This window comes from Lycorma delicatula, chromosome 1, assembly GCF_047948215.1.
Source record: "Lycorma delicatula isolate Av1 chromosome 1, ASM4794821v1, whole genome shotgun sequence".
NCBI classification, from domain to species: Eukaryota; Metazoa; Arthropoda; class Insecta; order Hemiptera; family Fulgoridae; genus Lycorma; species Lycorma delicatula.
Genome location: NC_134455.1, coordinates 3,914,150 through 3,931,566, shown reverse-complemented (window position 1 = coordinate 3,931,566; position 17,417 = coordinate 3,914,150). Strand labels below are relative to the sequence as shown.

Below are 17,417 nucleotides of genomic sequence, written 5' to 3'. Positions count from 1 at the left end.
CAAAAGCTTCTAATCTTTTCTTCTCAGATACTCCGATTGTCCAAGCTTCACTTCCATATAAAGCGACACTCCAAACATATACTTTCAAAAATTTTTTCCTGACATTTAAATTAATTTTTGATGTTAACAAATTATATTTCTGACTGAAACCTCGTTTTGCTTGTGCTATTCGGCATTTTATATCGCTCCTGCTTCGTCCATCTTTAGTAATTCTACTTCCCAAATAACAAAATTCTTCTACCTCCATAATCTTTTCTCCTCCTATTTTCACATTCATTGGTCCATCTTTGTTATTTCTAATACATTTCATTACTTTTGTTTTGTATTTGTTTATTTTCATGCGATAGTTCTTGTGTAGGACTTCATCTATGCCATTCATTGTTTCTTCTAAATCCTTTTTACTCTCGGCTAGAATTACTATATCATCAGCAAATCGTAGCATCTTTATCATTTCACCTTGTACTGTTACTCCGAATCTAAATTGTTCTTTAACATCATTAACTGCTAGTTCCATGTAAAGATTAAAAAGTAACAGAGATAGGGAACATCCTTGTCGGACTCCCTTTCTTATTACGGCTTCTTTCTTATGTTCTTCGATTATTACTGTTGCTGTTTGGTTCCTGTACATGTTAGCAATTGTTCTTCTATCTCTGTATTTGAACCCTAATTTTTTTTAAATGCTGAACATTTTATTCCAGTCTACGTTATCGAATGCCTTTTCTAGGTCTATAAACGCCAAGTATGTTGGTTTGTTTTTCTTTAATCTTCCTTCTACTATTAATCTGAGGTCTAAAATTGCTTCCCTTGTCCCTATACTTTTCCTGAAACCAAATTGGTCTTCTCCTAACACTTCTTCAACTCTCATTTCAATTCTTCTGTATAGAATTCTAGTTAAGATTTTTGATGCATGACTAGTTAAACTAATTGTTCTGTATTCTTCACATTTATCTGCCCCTGCTTTCTTTGGTATCATGACTATAACACTTTTTTTGAAGTCTGACGGAAATTCCCCTTTTTCATAAATATTACACACCAGTTTGTATAATCTATCAATCGCTTCCTCACCTGCACTACGCAGTAATTCTACAGGTATTCCGTCTATTAAAGGAGCTTTTCTGCCATTTAAATCTTTTAGTGCTCTCTTAAATTCAGATCTCAGTATTATTTCTCCCATTTCATCCTCCTCAACTTCCTCTTCTTCCTCTATAACACCATTTTCTAATTCATTTCCTCCGTATAACTCTTCAATATATTCCACCCATCTATCGACTTTACCTTTCGTATTATATATTAGTGTACCATCTTTGTTTAACACATTATTAGATTTTAATTTATGTACCCCAAACTTTTCCTTAACTTTCCTGTATGCTCCGTCTATTTTACCATTGTTCATTTCTCTTTCCACTTCTGAACACTTTTCTTTAATCCACTCTTCTTTCGCCAGTTTGCACTTCCTGTTTACAGCATTTCTTAATTGCCGATAGTTCCTTTTACTTTCTTCATCACTAGCATTCTTATATTTTCTACGTTCATCCATCAGCTGCAATATATCGTCTGAAACCCAAGGTTTTCTACCAGTTCTCTTTATTCCGCCTAAGTTTGCTTCTGCTGATTTAAGAATTTCCTTTTTAACATTCTCCTATTCTTCTTCTACATTTTCTACCTTATTTTTTTTACTCAGATCTCTTGCGATGTCCTCCTCAAAAATCTTCTTTACCTCTTCTTCCTCAAGCTTCTCTAAATTCCACTGATTCATGTGACACCTTTTCTTCAGGTTTTTAAACCCCAATCTACATTTCATTATCACCAAATTATGGTCGCTATTAATGTCTGCTCCAGGGTAAGTTTTGCAGTCAACGAGTTGATTTCTAAATCTTTGCTTAAGCATGATATAATCTATCTGATACCTTGCAGTATCGCCTGGCTTTTTCCAAGTGTATATTCTTCTATTATGATTTTTAAATTGGGTGTTGGCAATTACTGCATTATACTTCGTGCAAAACTCTATAAGTCGGTCCCCTCTTTCATTCCTTTTGCCCAGCCCGTATTCACCCACTATATTTCCTTCCTTGCCTTTTCCAATGCTTGCATTCCAATCTCCAACTATTATTAAATTTTCATCTCCTTTTACGTGTTTAATTGCTTCATCAATCTCTTCGTATACACACTCTACCTCATCATCATCATGGGTGCTTGAAGGCATATAGACGTTAATAATCGTTGTCGGTTTAGGTTTTGATTTTATCCTTATTACAATGATTCTATCGCTATGCGTTTTGAAATACTCTACTCTCTTCTCTATCTTCTTGTTCATTATGAAACCTACTCCTGCCTGCCCATTATTTGAAGCTGAGTTAATTATTCTAAAATCACCTGACCAAAAGTCGCCTTCCTCTTCCCACCGAACCTCACTAATTCCTACTACATCCACATTTATCCGATCCATTTCCCTTTTTAAATTTTCTAGCCTACCAACCTTTTTTAAACTTCTAACATTCCACGCTCCGACTCGTAGAATGTTATTTTTTAATTTTCTGGTGACCCCTTCCTTAGTAGTCCCCACCCAGAGATCCGAACAGGGGACTAGTTTACCTCCGGAATATTTTACCAAGGAAGGCGCCACCATCATTGCTATATGAAAATGCAGAGAGCCACATTTTCTTGGAAAAAAAGCAGCTGTAGTTTTCCATTGCTTTCCTCTGCGCTGTACTCAGAGGACTGAGTGATGTTGATATGACCGTTTAAGTCATTCTGACTCACGCCTCTAACAACTACTGAAAGAGCTGCTGCCCTCTTTCAGGAATCATTCCTTAGTCTGGCTCCCAACAGATACCTCTCCGATATGGTTGCACCTTCGGTCCAGCTACTTTGTATCCCTGAGCACTCAAGCCCCCTCACCAACGGCAAGGTCTCATGATTCATAGAGGAGGGTTATTTGTCTATATATATATATATTTCAGTAAAGCTTTCTAAAGCAGAAATCAATTGGGATATCAAACAAATTTCTATTCTGGAATAGAAAAATATATATATTACATTTTTGGCAAAAATATAATAAAAAAACTGTAAAAAAAAATAAAGGTATTGAATTTGGTGAATTGTTTGAAAATTCACAAATTTATTGAAGCAATAAAATATTCAAATAAATAGTTAATTAAACCGTTTAGAATATTGTTGCATTCTCTCCTTGTATGCTATATCAGAGAATTACAAAGAACAAAATACACAAATTCAAAACTGCATGGTATACTAACAACAAAACTAAAATAAAGCTGCCCCCTCTAGTTTTTTTAAATCTGTTATTAATTTCATTTATTCTTCTTTCATTTTACTTAGATTAACATTTTAGATTTATTTTTTTAAATTTTACGTTTTTTATTTTGGTGTTTTATTGTTCATATAATTGATTTTTCTGAAAGTAAAAATATTATTACATCTATAATACTATGTAACTAATTACATGATCTGGTACATACAAATTCAGTGAGATAGCATGAATTTTTTAATATACATTTTTTTTTTTTTAAAGATTTCTCTGTTCTATTGTTGCCATCTTATAGATTCAGTTGCATAGAAGACATTCATTGCAATGAAGTTGAGGATAGTTCCTCAAAATGGGTTTCAGCAATGTTTCCAGTAACTGTATAGACATTGGTAAAAGTGTGTAATTACCGAAGGAAATTACTTCAAAAGAGATACACTAGAAGTTTTCCATGAAACAATTACTGAAAATTAAACTTTCTAAATATATATATATATATATATAATATCATAAAAGATCCATCTAAACACTTTAGATTTTATTCTTTAAATATTATTATTATTATTATTAGACCAATAATGTTAAAATTAACACTGAACCTAAAAATCAAATGATGCTACTCAACTGATAAATTATGTTTTATTACTTTATTGAATGTATTTTCATTGATACTAATAATCAATATAATGTAATGAATACTACATTAAATCATTTAAAACTTGAGTATATCTATGTAGCTACCGATGTAATTGGCTCCTTAAAAAATTGTATCATAAATTTTTTTCTTATTTAGACTTCATTTCAGATCTCATTCTACATATTTCTGTAACATACATCTCAAAAACCTGTATTCTTTACCTTTTAGGTTTTTTTTTATCGGTTACATTTCTTTACTACTTAGTATTACATTCATCACAGATATTTTTATGAATCTATTTTTAATTCCTAGATCTGTATTTGATACCAGTAGATTACTATACGATAGCTCTCCTTGCTGTTTCCAGCATGCTTTTAATGTTTTCTCTACTTTGTCCATTATATTTCTATACTGTATTACATAATATTATTTTGTATGTTTGAATATTTAATTCTTCATTTTTTCAAATTCTGCTAAATAGTATTTTTATCACGTATTTCAAAATTCTTTCATTTCCATGATTTTATTCTTGCTTTTGGACAGATTTACAGTTTGTTGGATAAATATTATATTTTTAAATCCCTTTCCCTCTAATAAAAATAAATACTATATAGTTCTGAGAAGGAATGATAATGCCAGCAGCCTTGAAAGTTCTATGAAGTTTGTGTAAGATCAGGGTTATTATTGACAAAGGTTATGGATAATTATATTAATAACAACATTTAATCGTCTACCGTAAATTAAAGGCTTCACAAAGAAATTTACTTACCCGTTTCAGAAATTATGCAGTATGTGAAAATATCTGACTGAATTGTATTCAGTCATATTCCATTAATGATGTAAACAAATCCTGTACAAAGAATAACAGGGTTAAAAGAAAATATAGCCTAATAAAAAAATTACTGATTGTGAAAATTATTCACTGTATCTGATTATCTGTAAAAAGTTAATGAATTCTTTATTTGATTAATTCAGAGTTTGAAGTATGGGCAAACATAGATACGGAAATTAAATAATTTTTCTAAGGTATTAATTCATAATTTTTTGTTTTCAAGGAAGTTAAATGTGGCAAAGGTAGTTGTATCTGGTGGACAGTTAAATGCTAAAGCAGACAACAAGATTTTAATGGATCAAGGTGGTGAGGATTTAATGATAGTGGTTTTAACAACTATCGGAAAGATATTTATTTGGTTGGAGTCAATACCCCAGTTGACAAGGTTAGTTATTTAATTAGTCTCATTTTAAAAATGAATTTAGCTTCTTTTCTTACTTTTATCATTTTATGTAAGAAAGATGATCATTGCTGATTACAATTTAAGCCGATAGACACATTGACATCAATTCTCTGCGAACCAGAAAAAACTACTTCAGCTCCAGTGAGTAGCTGACGGTTGCTCAAGTTATTTAATTTATCAGTCCACCATCGTCTTCACCAGCTGAATCTTCATCTGAATGTACTGTGGAATCAGGTGTTTCGATAAATGTAGATTCAACAGGAGGAATAATAACATCTTCTTCTAATATCATCAATATTTTATTTACGTTCAGAGAACTTAAAACCGCCATTGTGAATCAATTTTATACATACTACGTAAAAAAAAATTAATAATTAAAATGTTATTTTGTGAATAATCTAGGAAAGATTTTCCTAGATATTTTTAAATGGTGATATTATGGTAGAAATATTTGAAAATTCACTTTACAAGGTGTATCGTAATGTTTTTCTTTTGTGTTATTTGACATAATAGCTATGATAGCCATATCTAATTATCATTTTTATCTATGACAATTGAAAGAAATAAAATAGCATTTAAAGTAAATGTCTAAAAATAATTGAAAAAACTATAATAACTAACAAAATCAACATTGGCTAGATTAGCAGTGCCGCTTGGCACCTGCTATGTTTAGTTACAGTTAATAAAATAACTATCTGGATTATTGCAAAACTAAAATGTCATATGATTTTTAGGATCAATAACCAATGTAATAAGACACCTGGCAGAAAAAAATTATAAGAAGTAACAAAGAAATTTCATTACTTATCTTGATGGATTTTCCATTATAATCGGAGTACAACAGAAGTCACCAAAACGAAACATACAGTCATACTAAATGGTATATTCAAAATAGTAACAATTGTACCTTCTTTTAATAACCTTACAAAGCATTAAAATCATATTTTGCTTACAGCACCTCTGAAATTAAGGCTTGTAAAGAACAAAGAATTGCAGGTGTCATTTGACACCCCTAGGCATTAATGGGTTGGGTTTCCTATTAAAGTCAGTTATTTTTACACGGATTTGAATGCTAAATCGTGGATATTGGTGTTCTTTAGTGGTTGGATTTCAATTAACTACACATCTCAGGAATGGTCAAACTGAGACTGTACAAGACTACACTTCATTTACACTCATACATATCATCCTCATTCATCCTCTGGAGTATTATCTGAACGGTAATTACCAGATACTAGACAGGAAAATGAGAGAAGACGTTAGTGGGTTGCCGGCCTCTGTGGCAAGAGTGGTAGATCTCAGACTTTCATTCAGAGGTCCCGGGTTCAAATCCTGGTCAGGCATGGCATTTTCACATGTTGCAAAAATTGTCATTCATCTCATCCTTTGAAGAAATACCTAACGGTGGTCCGAGAGATAAAAAAAAAAGAAAAAAGTTTTTAATGGGTTAATGTACGTATTGGAATAGAAAAAAAAAGTCTTGTTTATCATTGCAAGCAGGCATTAGGAGGCCAGGCCAGGCCAGGCTTTACTTGATAGGCACATCAGTCATTAAGCATATTATGCAGCTGCTGGACAAAATGTAGTCCTTGAGAATTGGTCCACAGATTGCCAAATGTGCCCTGGTTCTTCTTCAGTCCCTGACATCCTCGGAATGGGCCATATTATAGTTAGACCTCCACCCAGTATTTGTAAAAGAATATTAAGGTAAGGAAAAAGGATGACTAGTGAAAAGGATGATTAATCATTAGGATAATAGGGGTTCTTTAGGATTCAGTAATTAAATTTTAAAACCATTTAACCATAATTAATGTTACAATTAGCAACATTTTAATCAAAAGAATAATTATTGTTTTTCAGGTGCAGTTATAGTATTCACCGAAGCATAGAAATCACAGATATTCATGTGTATTATCAAAATTTACTACTCGCTACAAAAGATGGTGAAGGATTTCGAGGTGAAATGGTTGCAAAATCCAAAAAGAAGTTATCAAATTGTTAGTAAAGTAAAAGGCAATTTCTTTTACTTAATTTATTAATTCTTTAATAACAGCCATTAAATCATTATTTTTAAATTAACTGGCTGTATGAAAAGATTAAACCAATTGCATTCTTATAATTAAATTAACTTTTTCAGTTTTTCAGCATCTTTGTATTATTAGATGTTTTCCAAAATATTGTTGTCGGGACTGTAACACTTGGTGCAATTGTATTTTCATGATGCAATAAAAAGTGGATGTATGGTCAGGTCAGTATGTCTACTGGCACAGAGATAGGCTTAATTTGGGAGAAATGATGTTTTTTATTTACTCTCATGCATGCTTCATCATGATTTTTAAAATTGATTGTAATAAAAGAGAATCGATCAAGTTTGTGGGAGCTTGGAAAAATTGTTCTAAGAAGATTCTACTAAACATTTAACGAGCATTTGATTAGCAATTTTTTGTTCAGATGTAGATGTTTCAGTGTAATATGTTTTTCAAGCCCAGTCAAGTGTAACATGACCACACAAGAAGGACCTTGACCCACAATTTTGCAGATCAATCTTTATTACTATATATTTTTCAGTAAACTGAATCCTAAGCGATATACTGTTATTGCCCCCATAGACTGGAGCATCAGGTGGAATAGGCTAACATTAATAGGTGGTCTGTTAAACATTATCAGTGCATTACTATATGATTATTATTAATATCAAGATTTTGGATGTTTAAGATGTATGATTATGCCATAAAATTAAAAAATTTATCAACGGTCATATTGAAACAGATCCACTCTTTCCCATGGTCATTAAAATTAAATTAAAAAGTAAGTACCGAAAATAGTGATATAAAACATCAAACATTAACCAAATAAATTATGTATTAGCTAACAAAGTTATTTTTTCTCTTTTCTGTTTTTATTTTTGGAATATCACTTCTCTCGCAAAGCGAAAACTCATGGCACAGGAAGGAGGAATCTGTATTATTTGTATGTGTGTTATGTTAGTATGAATGAAAATTATGATGTTTTATTAAGATCAATAAATAGAATTTTTAAGCTTAACTGTTAACATGTATGATTTTATAACATGACTGCACTATTGATCTGTTTATTAATTAAATGTGGCATATGTTTTTCACAAAATTCCTCATAGGTGATGGCTGTTGGTATAATGTAATCTCACTTAGTCTGTAGTCTGCTGGGTCTATCCCATAGTCAATAATGTATGTTCTCTTCTCTTGTTCAGATCACTTTTATGAAAACCACTGCAACACATGTGTAATAGATTAATTTTAATTCTGCATTTTTTCTGTTGTTAATTACTTTTGCTGTTTATGTGATTAACTCATTTTTGAAGTTGTAGGTAATTTGAAAGGAATCTTCTATTCTGTTGATGTAATATGATTTAATTAAATGAATTTTTTCCGTAATTTACCATATTGACATTTATGAAAAGCCGGGTCAGAGTATAGAAAAAAAATTTACAGTTTTTACAAGAATTAGATAGCTTTAGTAACAGAAAAGACCAAAACAGGCAAGTTTTACAGAAATGTGTGAGACAATGAGCGGGAAGATCTCTGTTACTTATTAGTTTATATGTGAAAGAACCAATAAAGAAATTAAGAGAAAAAAGTGAGTGAAAAAAGGTGAAACAGAATAATCTGTATTGTTGTTAAAACTTTTCAAGAAATTTAATCCCTTCCATAGTGATAGCATTGAAAATTATATTTACTTTAATGATCTTAGAAGAAAATTAGTGATAGTATTTTGAAAAATGTTTTCTCTGTTATATATTACAACCAGCCCTAGATTTATCTGATGATTTTGTTTGTGGGTTCAAAGATATTTTGTGCAACCTTTTTTTTATATAATTTGAAAATAAATTATTATTTTTCCTTAATTAAGAAGTTAGAATTTTTTGTGTTTTTAAATGTAAACTAATTTACGTGATAAAATATAACAATATTTGGATTTTATAATAATATGGGAATAGCTAAAATATTTTTTACAAAGTTTAATTTGGGAAATTAAGTGGTTTTACAGAATTGAGATGAAATATTTTTAACATTTTTTTGCGTCAATGTGAAATACATTTTATCACAAAGTGAATCATTTGCAGCTTAATTATGTAAAAATTATTAACTTGCTCCTCTTTTATGGTCTTCAAATACTGGAATCAGTTGGTATATTCTATTCTCTCCTAATTTTCAGCTGTTGGGATGCCTAAAAGTTCAGGAACCGATAAAGATGATTACCTTTCTATAAAACTACATCGCTTGCCCCATTTACATAGAACAGTATCCATTACATCTGATCCGAAGGGTTGCAACTTTGCTGCTGTTCAGGTACTGTATAAAAGAAGTAAATTATGATACATTTTGTTGATTTTCAACTCATATTTCATCTGTATGGTTTTCTAAATGCAGTTAAAACCAAATGATAGTTTTAAAAATGATTTTTTTTTTATAAAGGCATTCATCAGTATTTTTTTTTTTCATTTAATATTTATTTACAAAATAGAGATTTGTATAGATTTGGTGAATTCATTTTTATATTATTTATTTCAATAACTTGCTTTTACTGTATTCAGTTAGCTTGTAGAGTGAAGAATAACCAAACTTGTTTTTGTTAGTGATTTCATCATGTTTTTACTGAGTCACATTCCTTGTATCAGTGCCAATTCTTAACACGACTGTATCTATATACAATACAGTAATCATTACTCACATATGTCGCCATATAATTAATTAGTCATATAGTACTTGTGTAATCAAATGTTTACAAATTTATAATATTATGTCTTTCAGTTCTGTTAAAATTTTCGATCTTTTCATATGATTATTATTTTGTTCTCGTGTTCAATTTCTGTTTTTCTGTCACTTATTTATTTACTCTAATGTTATTTGAAGGTAATGCAATTTTTTTTTAAGTTTAGAGGAACGTGAGTATAGTGTATTCCTAGATTTGTGTCTGTACAACGACATGAGTTGTACCATTATTTTGACACCATGTCTGATACCAATTCAGCTGATAATAGTGCACGATTATTGATATCCCTTCTAAAAAGTAGGCTACAATTAAAGCCCTTAACTCTGCGAATAAACACATCATTTTAAATGCTTAAAAAAGGTAATTACAAAGTAATCCAACTATGTTGATTTCAGATGTCATTAATAAGCGTGATAATATATGTGAAAGTTGTGCTGCTTCAGTGTAGAACATGATTCGCAATTATAGATCTACTAATGAATTACGGTTTCATAAGTAAACAAAACCCTGCAGATCAATTTAAGAAAAAGTTGATGATTTCAATAAAAACGCAATTCGTAGAGAAGCACAGAATTTTATTTTTTTGAGAAATGGTTATGCGTTACCTTCAATGGAAGATAATTTGGTTATTGTCTTAGACAATGCCCCTTATCATTCACGTAGAAAGGAAAGGATTCCAGACGTATCTTGGAAAAAGAAATATCAAAATAGGGCTTAGTTCAAAAGGAGTGAATTTTGAAGAGGACGAACTTAAGGTCCAATTATCGCAAAGGGTTTCACGTATTAAAAGTAATTTTAATGTGTATAAAATTGATGAGTTAACAAGATCCAATGGCAAAACTGTATTTCGATTACTTCCCTATCATTGTGTACTCCCGATCAATGTATCTTTTAATACTGACAGCACTATGGATTTCTCACAATCAGATGATGAAAACTGAATTGAATTTATTATCACAGAAATTTAATCTAAAATATTAGTGAAATTTTACTGTTTGAGGACCATTGACAATTATATATTGACATAGATACAGCCTCTGCACTTTCTGGGCTGAAATCTTTTTGCTCTAACTGAATTACCATATCATTATATCTTTTATGTGACTTCAACACCTCAAAGGTATTCAACCTCAACTGTTGTGAAGAGAAGTGCTGCTCATTGACATACATCCTGTTGTACTTCAGAACTGTGTGGTGGCCTGAGGCCTGTGACTCATACTATAATCTTTAGCTGTTACTGAAGATTATAGATTACATTAAATTATATATTATATTATAAATTATATTTCAATTATTAACTGAAATCTTTCTGCAACTATTATTTCTTATATTTTTGAGTTATGCTGAAGATTTTAGAATTTTGTTTTTTTTCTTATTCTGATATGTCTATACCACTATCATTCTGGCTTGATTTTGCTGATAATCCTGTTTGTTCTTTCTGTATGATAATTAGTTGTGTTGGTTACCATTTTATTTTTAATCATATTTAATTTTTTTCAGTTTCAAAACTTATCAAATGATCAGAATTGTTAAATATTATCTACAACCACTATATTATCAATTTCAGAATGTAATTCTTCATCTTCACATTCTGATTTTCTACATGAGTATTTCACTTTATGCATTCTCATGGAACATTTGTAATTTACTTCATTGATTGATGATTGATACTGACTTACTATCATCCCTGAAGATGTAAACAAATCTTAATTTCCTGTCAATGGTATTTAATAATAATCATTAATGACTATGACATAACAGATGAGATTCTGTTTATGAAGAACTATAAGATGCCTTTTTAATTCATTTATTGGTGTGTAAAAGTCAATTTTAGACAAAAGTCTTTTCAGAGTCTACATAATTATAAGTATACTTTATTATGTTAATTTGACTCTAACCTAGGAAGATGGGAAATTCCATGGACAAAAAGTCAGGTTTTTAACTTTGCTAGATAGATTCTGTACTAGACATGCCTTCTAGTTCTTAGGATTGCACACATAATTTTTATATTATATATAAATAATATATAATATATAAACCTTGCATAATTTTTATATTATGCAAGGTTTAAACTAAAGTAGAAAGAAACTGTTTTAATTCACCCTTTCTGTTATTTCTATGTTGAATGATTTTAGCGTTGCACACAACTCATTCTTATCAGTCAATTGAACATACACCGACCAATATCCAATGCGCTCTTTCAGCTCTGATACAATTCATCTTAATTTTTATATTATGCAAGGTTTAAAATAAGGTAGAAAGAAACTGTTTTAATTCACCCTTTCTGTTATTTCTATGTTGAATGATTTTAATGTGCTTTATAATTTTAAGTTGAAAATTGCTTAATATTAGATCTCGGAAATAAAAACTTATCATTATATTTAAAATATTTTCTTACTACATATTTATCTTTTGTCTTCAAATTTCTAAGTTCAAGAATAAGTCACTTAGAAATATATTAATGTTAACAATTACATACAAGAAATACTCACGCAATTCTTAAATAAGATTAATCTCTCTTAATGAGTAATTTTTTTCATGATTAATTCACCTCATATGCTTTAAGCCTCTATATGAGAGTATGAAATTTAAATTTTTTAATATATAAAAAAACAATGCTTGACCAGTTTTGATCCCGGGATCTTCTGGATGAAAAGCTAAGACACTACAATTCTGCGGTACTCAGAGGTTGATAGAAACAGTAATTTCATCACTATTTCATTATTTTGTGAAATAGTCAGCAGCAGTGTGTGATGATATAAATACCCAGATGATATGCGTTTTCATTGATAGAAACAGTAATTTCATCACTATTTCATTATTTTGTGAAATAGTCAGCAGCAGTGTGTGATGATATAAATACCCAGATGATATGCGTTTTCATTGCTCAAAGGCACTTAAAACATTTGTTACTTAATGCAAATTGAAGGATTCAACCAGAATTTAGAATTTAAATGAAAAAAGACCAATAATGGTTTTACAAATTTTAAAGATACCATAAAAAAATAATTATATTAAAGATATTTGTTGTAAGAAGGATGAACGGATATTTGACACTGTCAAATATGATTGATATAATTTTCAGGGATGTAAAAGGAATCTTCTCAGATTACCTAATATGAAATTTACTTATTTTATGGGAACATATTGTGAATGTCAAGATTTAATTCCTAGAGTTGATTCCTGGGGCTTGTTGGTTTTTCATAATTTCTTCCCATCAATATTATAAAAAAAAAGGTTCTGTGAATGCTTATATATTCTTTAAAAATGAACAAATTAACCCTTTTCATGCAGCAGGTGAAGTAAGCAGTATTCCTCAGTCTCAAAGTTTCCTTTTAGACTAAAGTTAAAACCTACATAATTTTCCACACTTTTCATCTAATCATTTCTTTTAAACAGAGCTCTACTAATCTGTTGGTGAAAATGTTTTTGACATTTTCATATAGTATTTTATTATAAATGGTTTGTCAGTATATTTACTCTCTTGTAATGAGTAAATTGACAAAATGAATTAAAGGGAAGTGTTTGTTTATCTGAAAGTGTAATATGCATTATAAAATTGTTTATAATTTATCACAAAGTTTTGTTATTTCAGAGTGCTGAAATAATGATAAAAAGTAGATGAAAATCAATAAATTTTTCTGAAAAAAAAATGAAATTGAAACTGGTAGGTGTCTAAGCCATGAATATTTATTTATATTCTTTATATCAGTTCCATTTTGACAAAATCATTTTATTTTGCTTGAGGTGATGTCATTAAATACTGATCACATAAAGTAAATATACCTTAGAAAATATGACTATAAAATCTAAAGCCATGCAATAAAAAAACCTAACTGCTGTCTTTCAGAGTTTCTTTGAGGAAATGTTTCTTAGTCTGACTTCTCCACTGATACCAGTGTGTTGTGCACCTTAGGTATGGTCATTTATGGTCACCTATCTATGAGGTTTGTGAATTCCTTCACAAAGTCCTGTGATTCTTAAAGGGTATTTTATATATATTTATTTATAAAATCTGTCTTTTCAAGACCCATATCACCTCTGTACCGATAATTGAATCATGAATAATGATGAATAAAATTGATGATGTGGGTTGCCACGAAAGTACTATTGTAGACATGGAAAAATAAGGTGAGTGTCATTTACTTTATTTAATTCTTACTTGGGTGGATCAAGTTGAGTTAAAATACGATAATAATAATAATAATTATATATACATTAAAAAAAATATTTATATTTAAAAAAAATGTTTTTTTTTTTTGCTAAATGTATCTATTTTTTAATGTATATATATTTTTTTCGCTTTACTTTTATTTTATTTTTTTATTTTAGGTACATCCAAAATCAGCTTTGACTGAGATTCCAGTTTTGGGGCCTAGCTGTCTAGCTGAAGATTTGGGTACTTTATTAATGGAAGCTTCTGATCAGGACTGCCTGCATGATATAATATTTCACGTAAGCCTTTAAGTTCACTTGGTACACAAAATTTAAATGAATTCTATTGACTGTAACAGAGTTTTAGTCATACTTAACCTTTCAAATTGAGTAGTTAATTTTCTAAAATATATTTTGCTTAATATTTTGAAAATAGTTATTCTTTTGTATGATTGCTTATGAAAGATTTTGCTTTAACGTAAGTAAACCATTCTTATCTTAAATAATAATTGTATTCAGTATATATGTTTTAATTTATACAAAATTAACGTAACTGATTTAATTTTTATTAACAAGTAAATCTTATTAGCTTAGATGGCAGAGAAACTGAATGGTACAATTAATCATTTTTTAGAGTTACAATCTACTATTGGGACAAATTATAGAAAGTAAAAATGTAAAAATGCTTAAGTGAGTAGAGGACATTACTGTTTGTTTATTACCTCATAGCTTTTAATGTTATTTAGTAAGTAATTTATATACTCCATTCCAGCTGTGACAGGATCACTCTTAACAATATTTAATGTTTTGATTGTAAATGATAATTTATTTATATTTTGTGTTACAACTATGATTACAGCTGTATATCATTTCATATTGTGATTTATTTATAAATATTACATAAAAAATGTAAGGAGTAAATAGTCATTACTAGTAATGTCTTGAGTTTATGCTTATAAAACCTCAGTGTTTTAAAAGCACCAAGGATACATTCTCAGTGCTCTCACTTGGAAGAAATTGTAGATATTAAGAAAGCAACTAAAGCCAATATGGTGCTAAGGAATTCCATGTTCTAAGATTTTTTTTTTTTTTGTCTTCAGTCATTTGACTGGTTTGATGCAGCTCTCCAAGATTCCCTATCTAGTGCTAGTCGTTTCATTTCAGTATACCCTCTACATCCTACATCCCTAACAATTTGTTTTACATATTCCAAACATGGCCTGCCTACACAATTTTTTCCTTCTACCTGTCCTTCCAATATCAAAGCGACTATTCCAGGATGCCTTAGTACGTGGCCTATAAGTCTGTCTCTTCTTTTAACTATATTTTTCCAAATGCTTCTTTCTTCATCTATTTGCCGCAATACCTCTTCATTTGTCACTTTATCCACCCATCTGATTTTTAACATTCTCCTATAGCACCACATTTCAAAAGCTTCTAATCTTTTCTTCTCAGATACTCCGATCGTCCAAGTTTCACTTCCATATAAAGCGACACTCCAAACATACACTTTCAAAAATCTTTTCCTGACATTTAAATTAATTTTTGATGTAAACAAATTGTATTTCTTACTGAAGGCTCGTTTAGCTTGTGCTATTCAGCATTTTATATCGCTCCTGCTTCGTCCATCTTTAGTAATTCTACTTCCCAAATAACAAAATTCTTCTACCTCCATAATCTTTTCTCCTCCTATTTTCACATTCAGTGGTCCATCTTTGTTATTTCTACTACATTTCATTACTTTTGTTTTGTTCTTGTTTATTTTCATGCGATAGTTCTTGTGTAGGACTTTATCTATGCCGTTCATTGTTTCTTCTAAATCCTTTTTACTCTCGGCTAGAATTACTATATCATCAGCAAATCGTAGCATCTTTATCTTTTCACCTTGTACTGTTACTCCGAATCTAAATTGTTCTTTAACATCATTAACTGCTAATTCCATGTAAAGATTAAAAAGTAACAGAGATAGGGAACATCCTTGTCGGACTCCCTATCTTATTACGGCTTCTTTCTTATGTTCTTCAATTGTTACTGTTGCTGTTTGGTTCCTGTACATGTTAGCAATTGTTCTTCTATCTCTGTATTTGAACCCTAATTGTTTTAAAATGCTGAACATTTTATTCCAGTTTTCGTTATCGAATGCCTTTTCTAGGTCTATAAACGCCAAGTATGTTGGTTTGTTTTTCTTTAATCTTCCTTCTACTATTAATCTGAGGCCTAAAATTGCTTCCCTTGTCCCTATACTTTTCTTGAAACCAAATTGGTCTTCTCCTAACACTTCTTCCACTCTCCTCTCAATTCTTCTGTATAGAATTCTAGTTAAGATTTTTGATGCACGACTAGTTAAACTAATTGTTCTGTATTCTTCACATTTATCTGCCCTTGCTTTCTTTGGTATCATGACTATAACACTTTTTTTGAAGTCTGACGGAAGTTTCCATTTTTCATAAATATTACACACCAGTTTGTATAATCTATCAATCGCTTCCTCACCTGCACTACGCAGTAATTCTACAGGTATTCCGTCTATTCCAGGAGCCTTTCTGCCATTTAAATCTTTTAATGGTCTCTTAAATTCAGATCTCAGTTCTAAGATTTAAAGTTTGAGTATACCCATTTTATACATATGTCTTCCACAAACCTGATTTCTGTTCATTGCTTGCAATTTTTTTTTTTTTAAATTACAACATTCCTAAAATTCTGTCACAGATAATGACTAAGGATTCAAATACTTCAGTACTGTTTTATGAGGAATGTTATTAGAGCCCTGCTTAATCTAGAAACTGGCTGAGATTAAGCTCACAATTGCATCTTTTAGGTAATTTAGGAATTTTCCGTCCATTATTAGTAGTTAATATGATAAGGTAATGGTTTCATTAGTATATCTTTGTAGTTTTTTTTTAAAGTAACTGATAGCCTATTCTACTTCAAAGCTTTTACTTTTCATGTAGCCATAATTTTTTTTGATTCTATAGTCACTAATTTATTAAATTTACTGAAAATGTAAGATATTCTTTTAGGGTTAATGTCAGCGTCAGGTTCAGAGTTGCAAAAATCAGAAAAAAAATTTGTCTAAGCAACTGGGTTTCTATTATGCAAAAGAGAAATACTGTTTGACTGTGTGTGTTGAAATTGTTACAAACAGCTGTAGTTTATTGTTTGCATACACTGTAACTTTAGTTGGTAGTCAACCAATTTTTGTAGATTATATTATCTATTCTGATTAAAAATGCTAGTTTGCGAACTTCTGCTGAAGGAGGCATGACAGAATAATTGATTGTTGACAGTGACATCATATTAAAGCCAGTTTATTTCTTTATTTATCAGTGTGAGACAATAACTGTGAAGAAGTGCTAACTGTGGAGGTTTGCATTTG

At 30.2% G+C, this 17,417-nt stretch overlaps 1 protein-coding gene across 1 annotated transcript in view; it reads left to right on the top strand.

Moving 5' to 3' along the window:
• The window catches only part of LOC142323047 (inhibitor of Bruton tyrosine kinase), a 135,853-nt gene that overhangs the window by 54,176 nt on the left and 64,260 nt on the right, over positions 1 to 17,417 (top strand). Inside the window, exons 7-10 of the mRNA XM_075362194.1 lie at positions 4,955 to 5,116; positions 6,995 to 7,131; positions 9,329 to 9,462; positions 14,219 to 14,341. Of these exons, the coding sequence (XP_075218309.1) occupies positions 4,955 to 5,116; positions 6,995 to 7,131; positions 9,329 to 9,462; positions 14,219 to 14,341 (556 nt within the window). The remainder of the gene's footprint in view (positions 1 to 4,954; positions 5,117 to 6,994; positions 7,132 to 9,328; positions 9,463 to 14,218; positions 14,342 to 17,417) is intronic.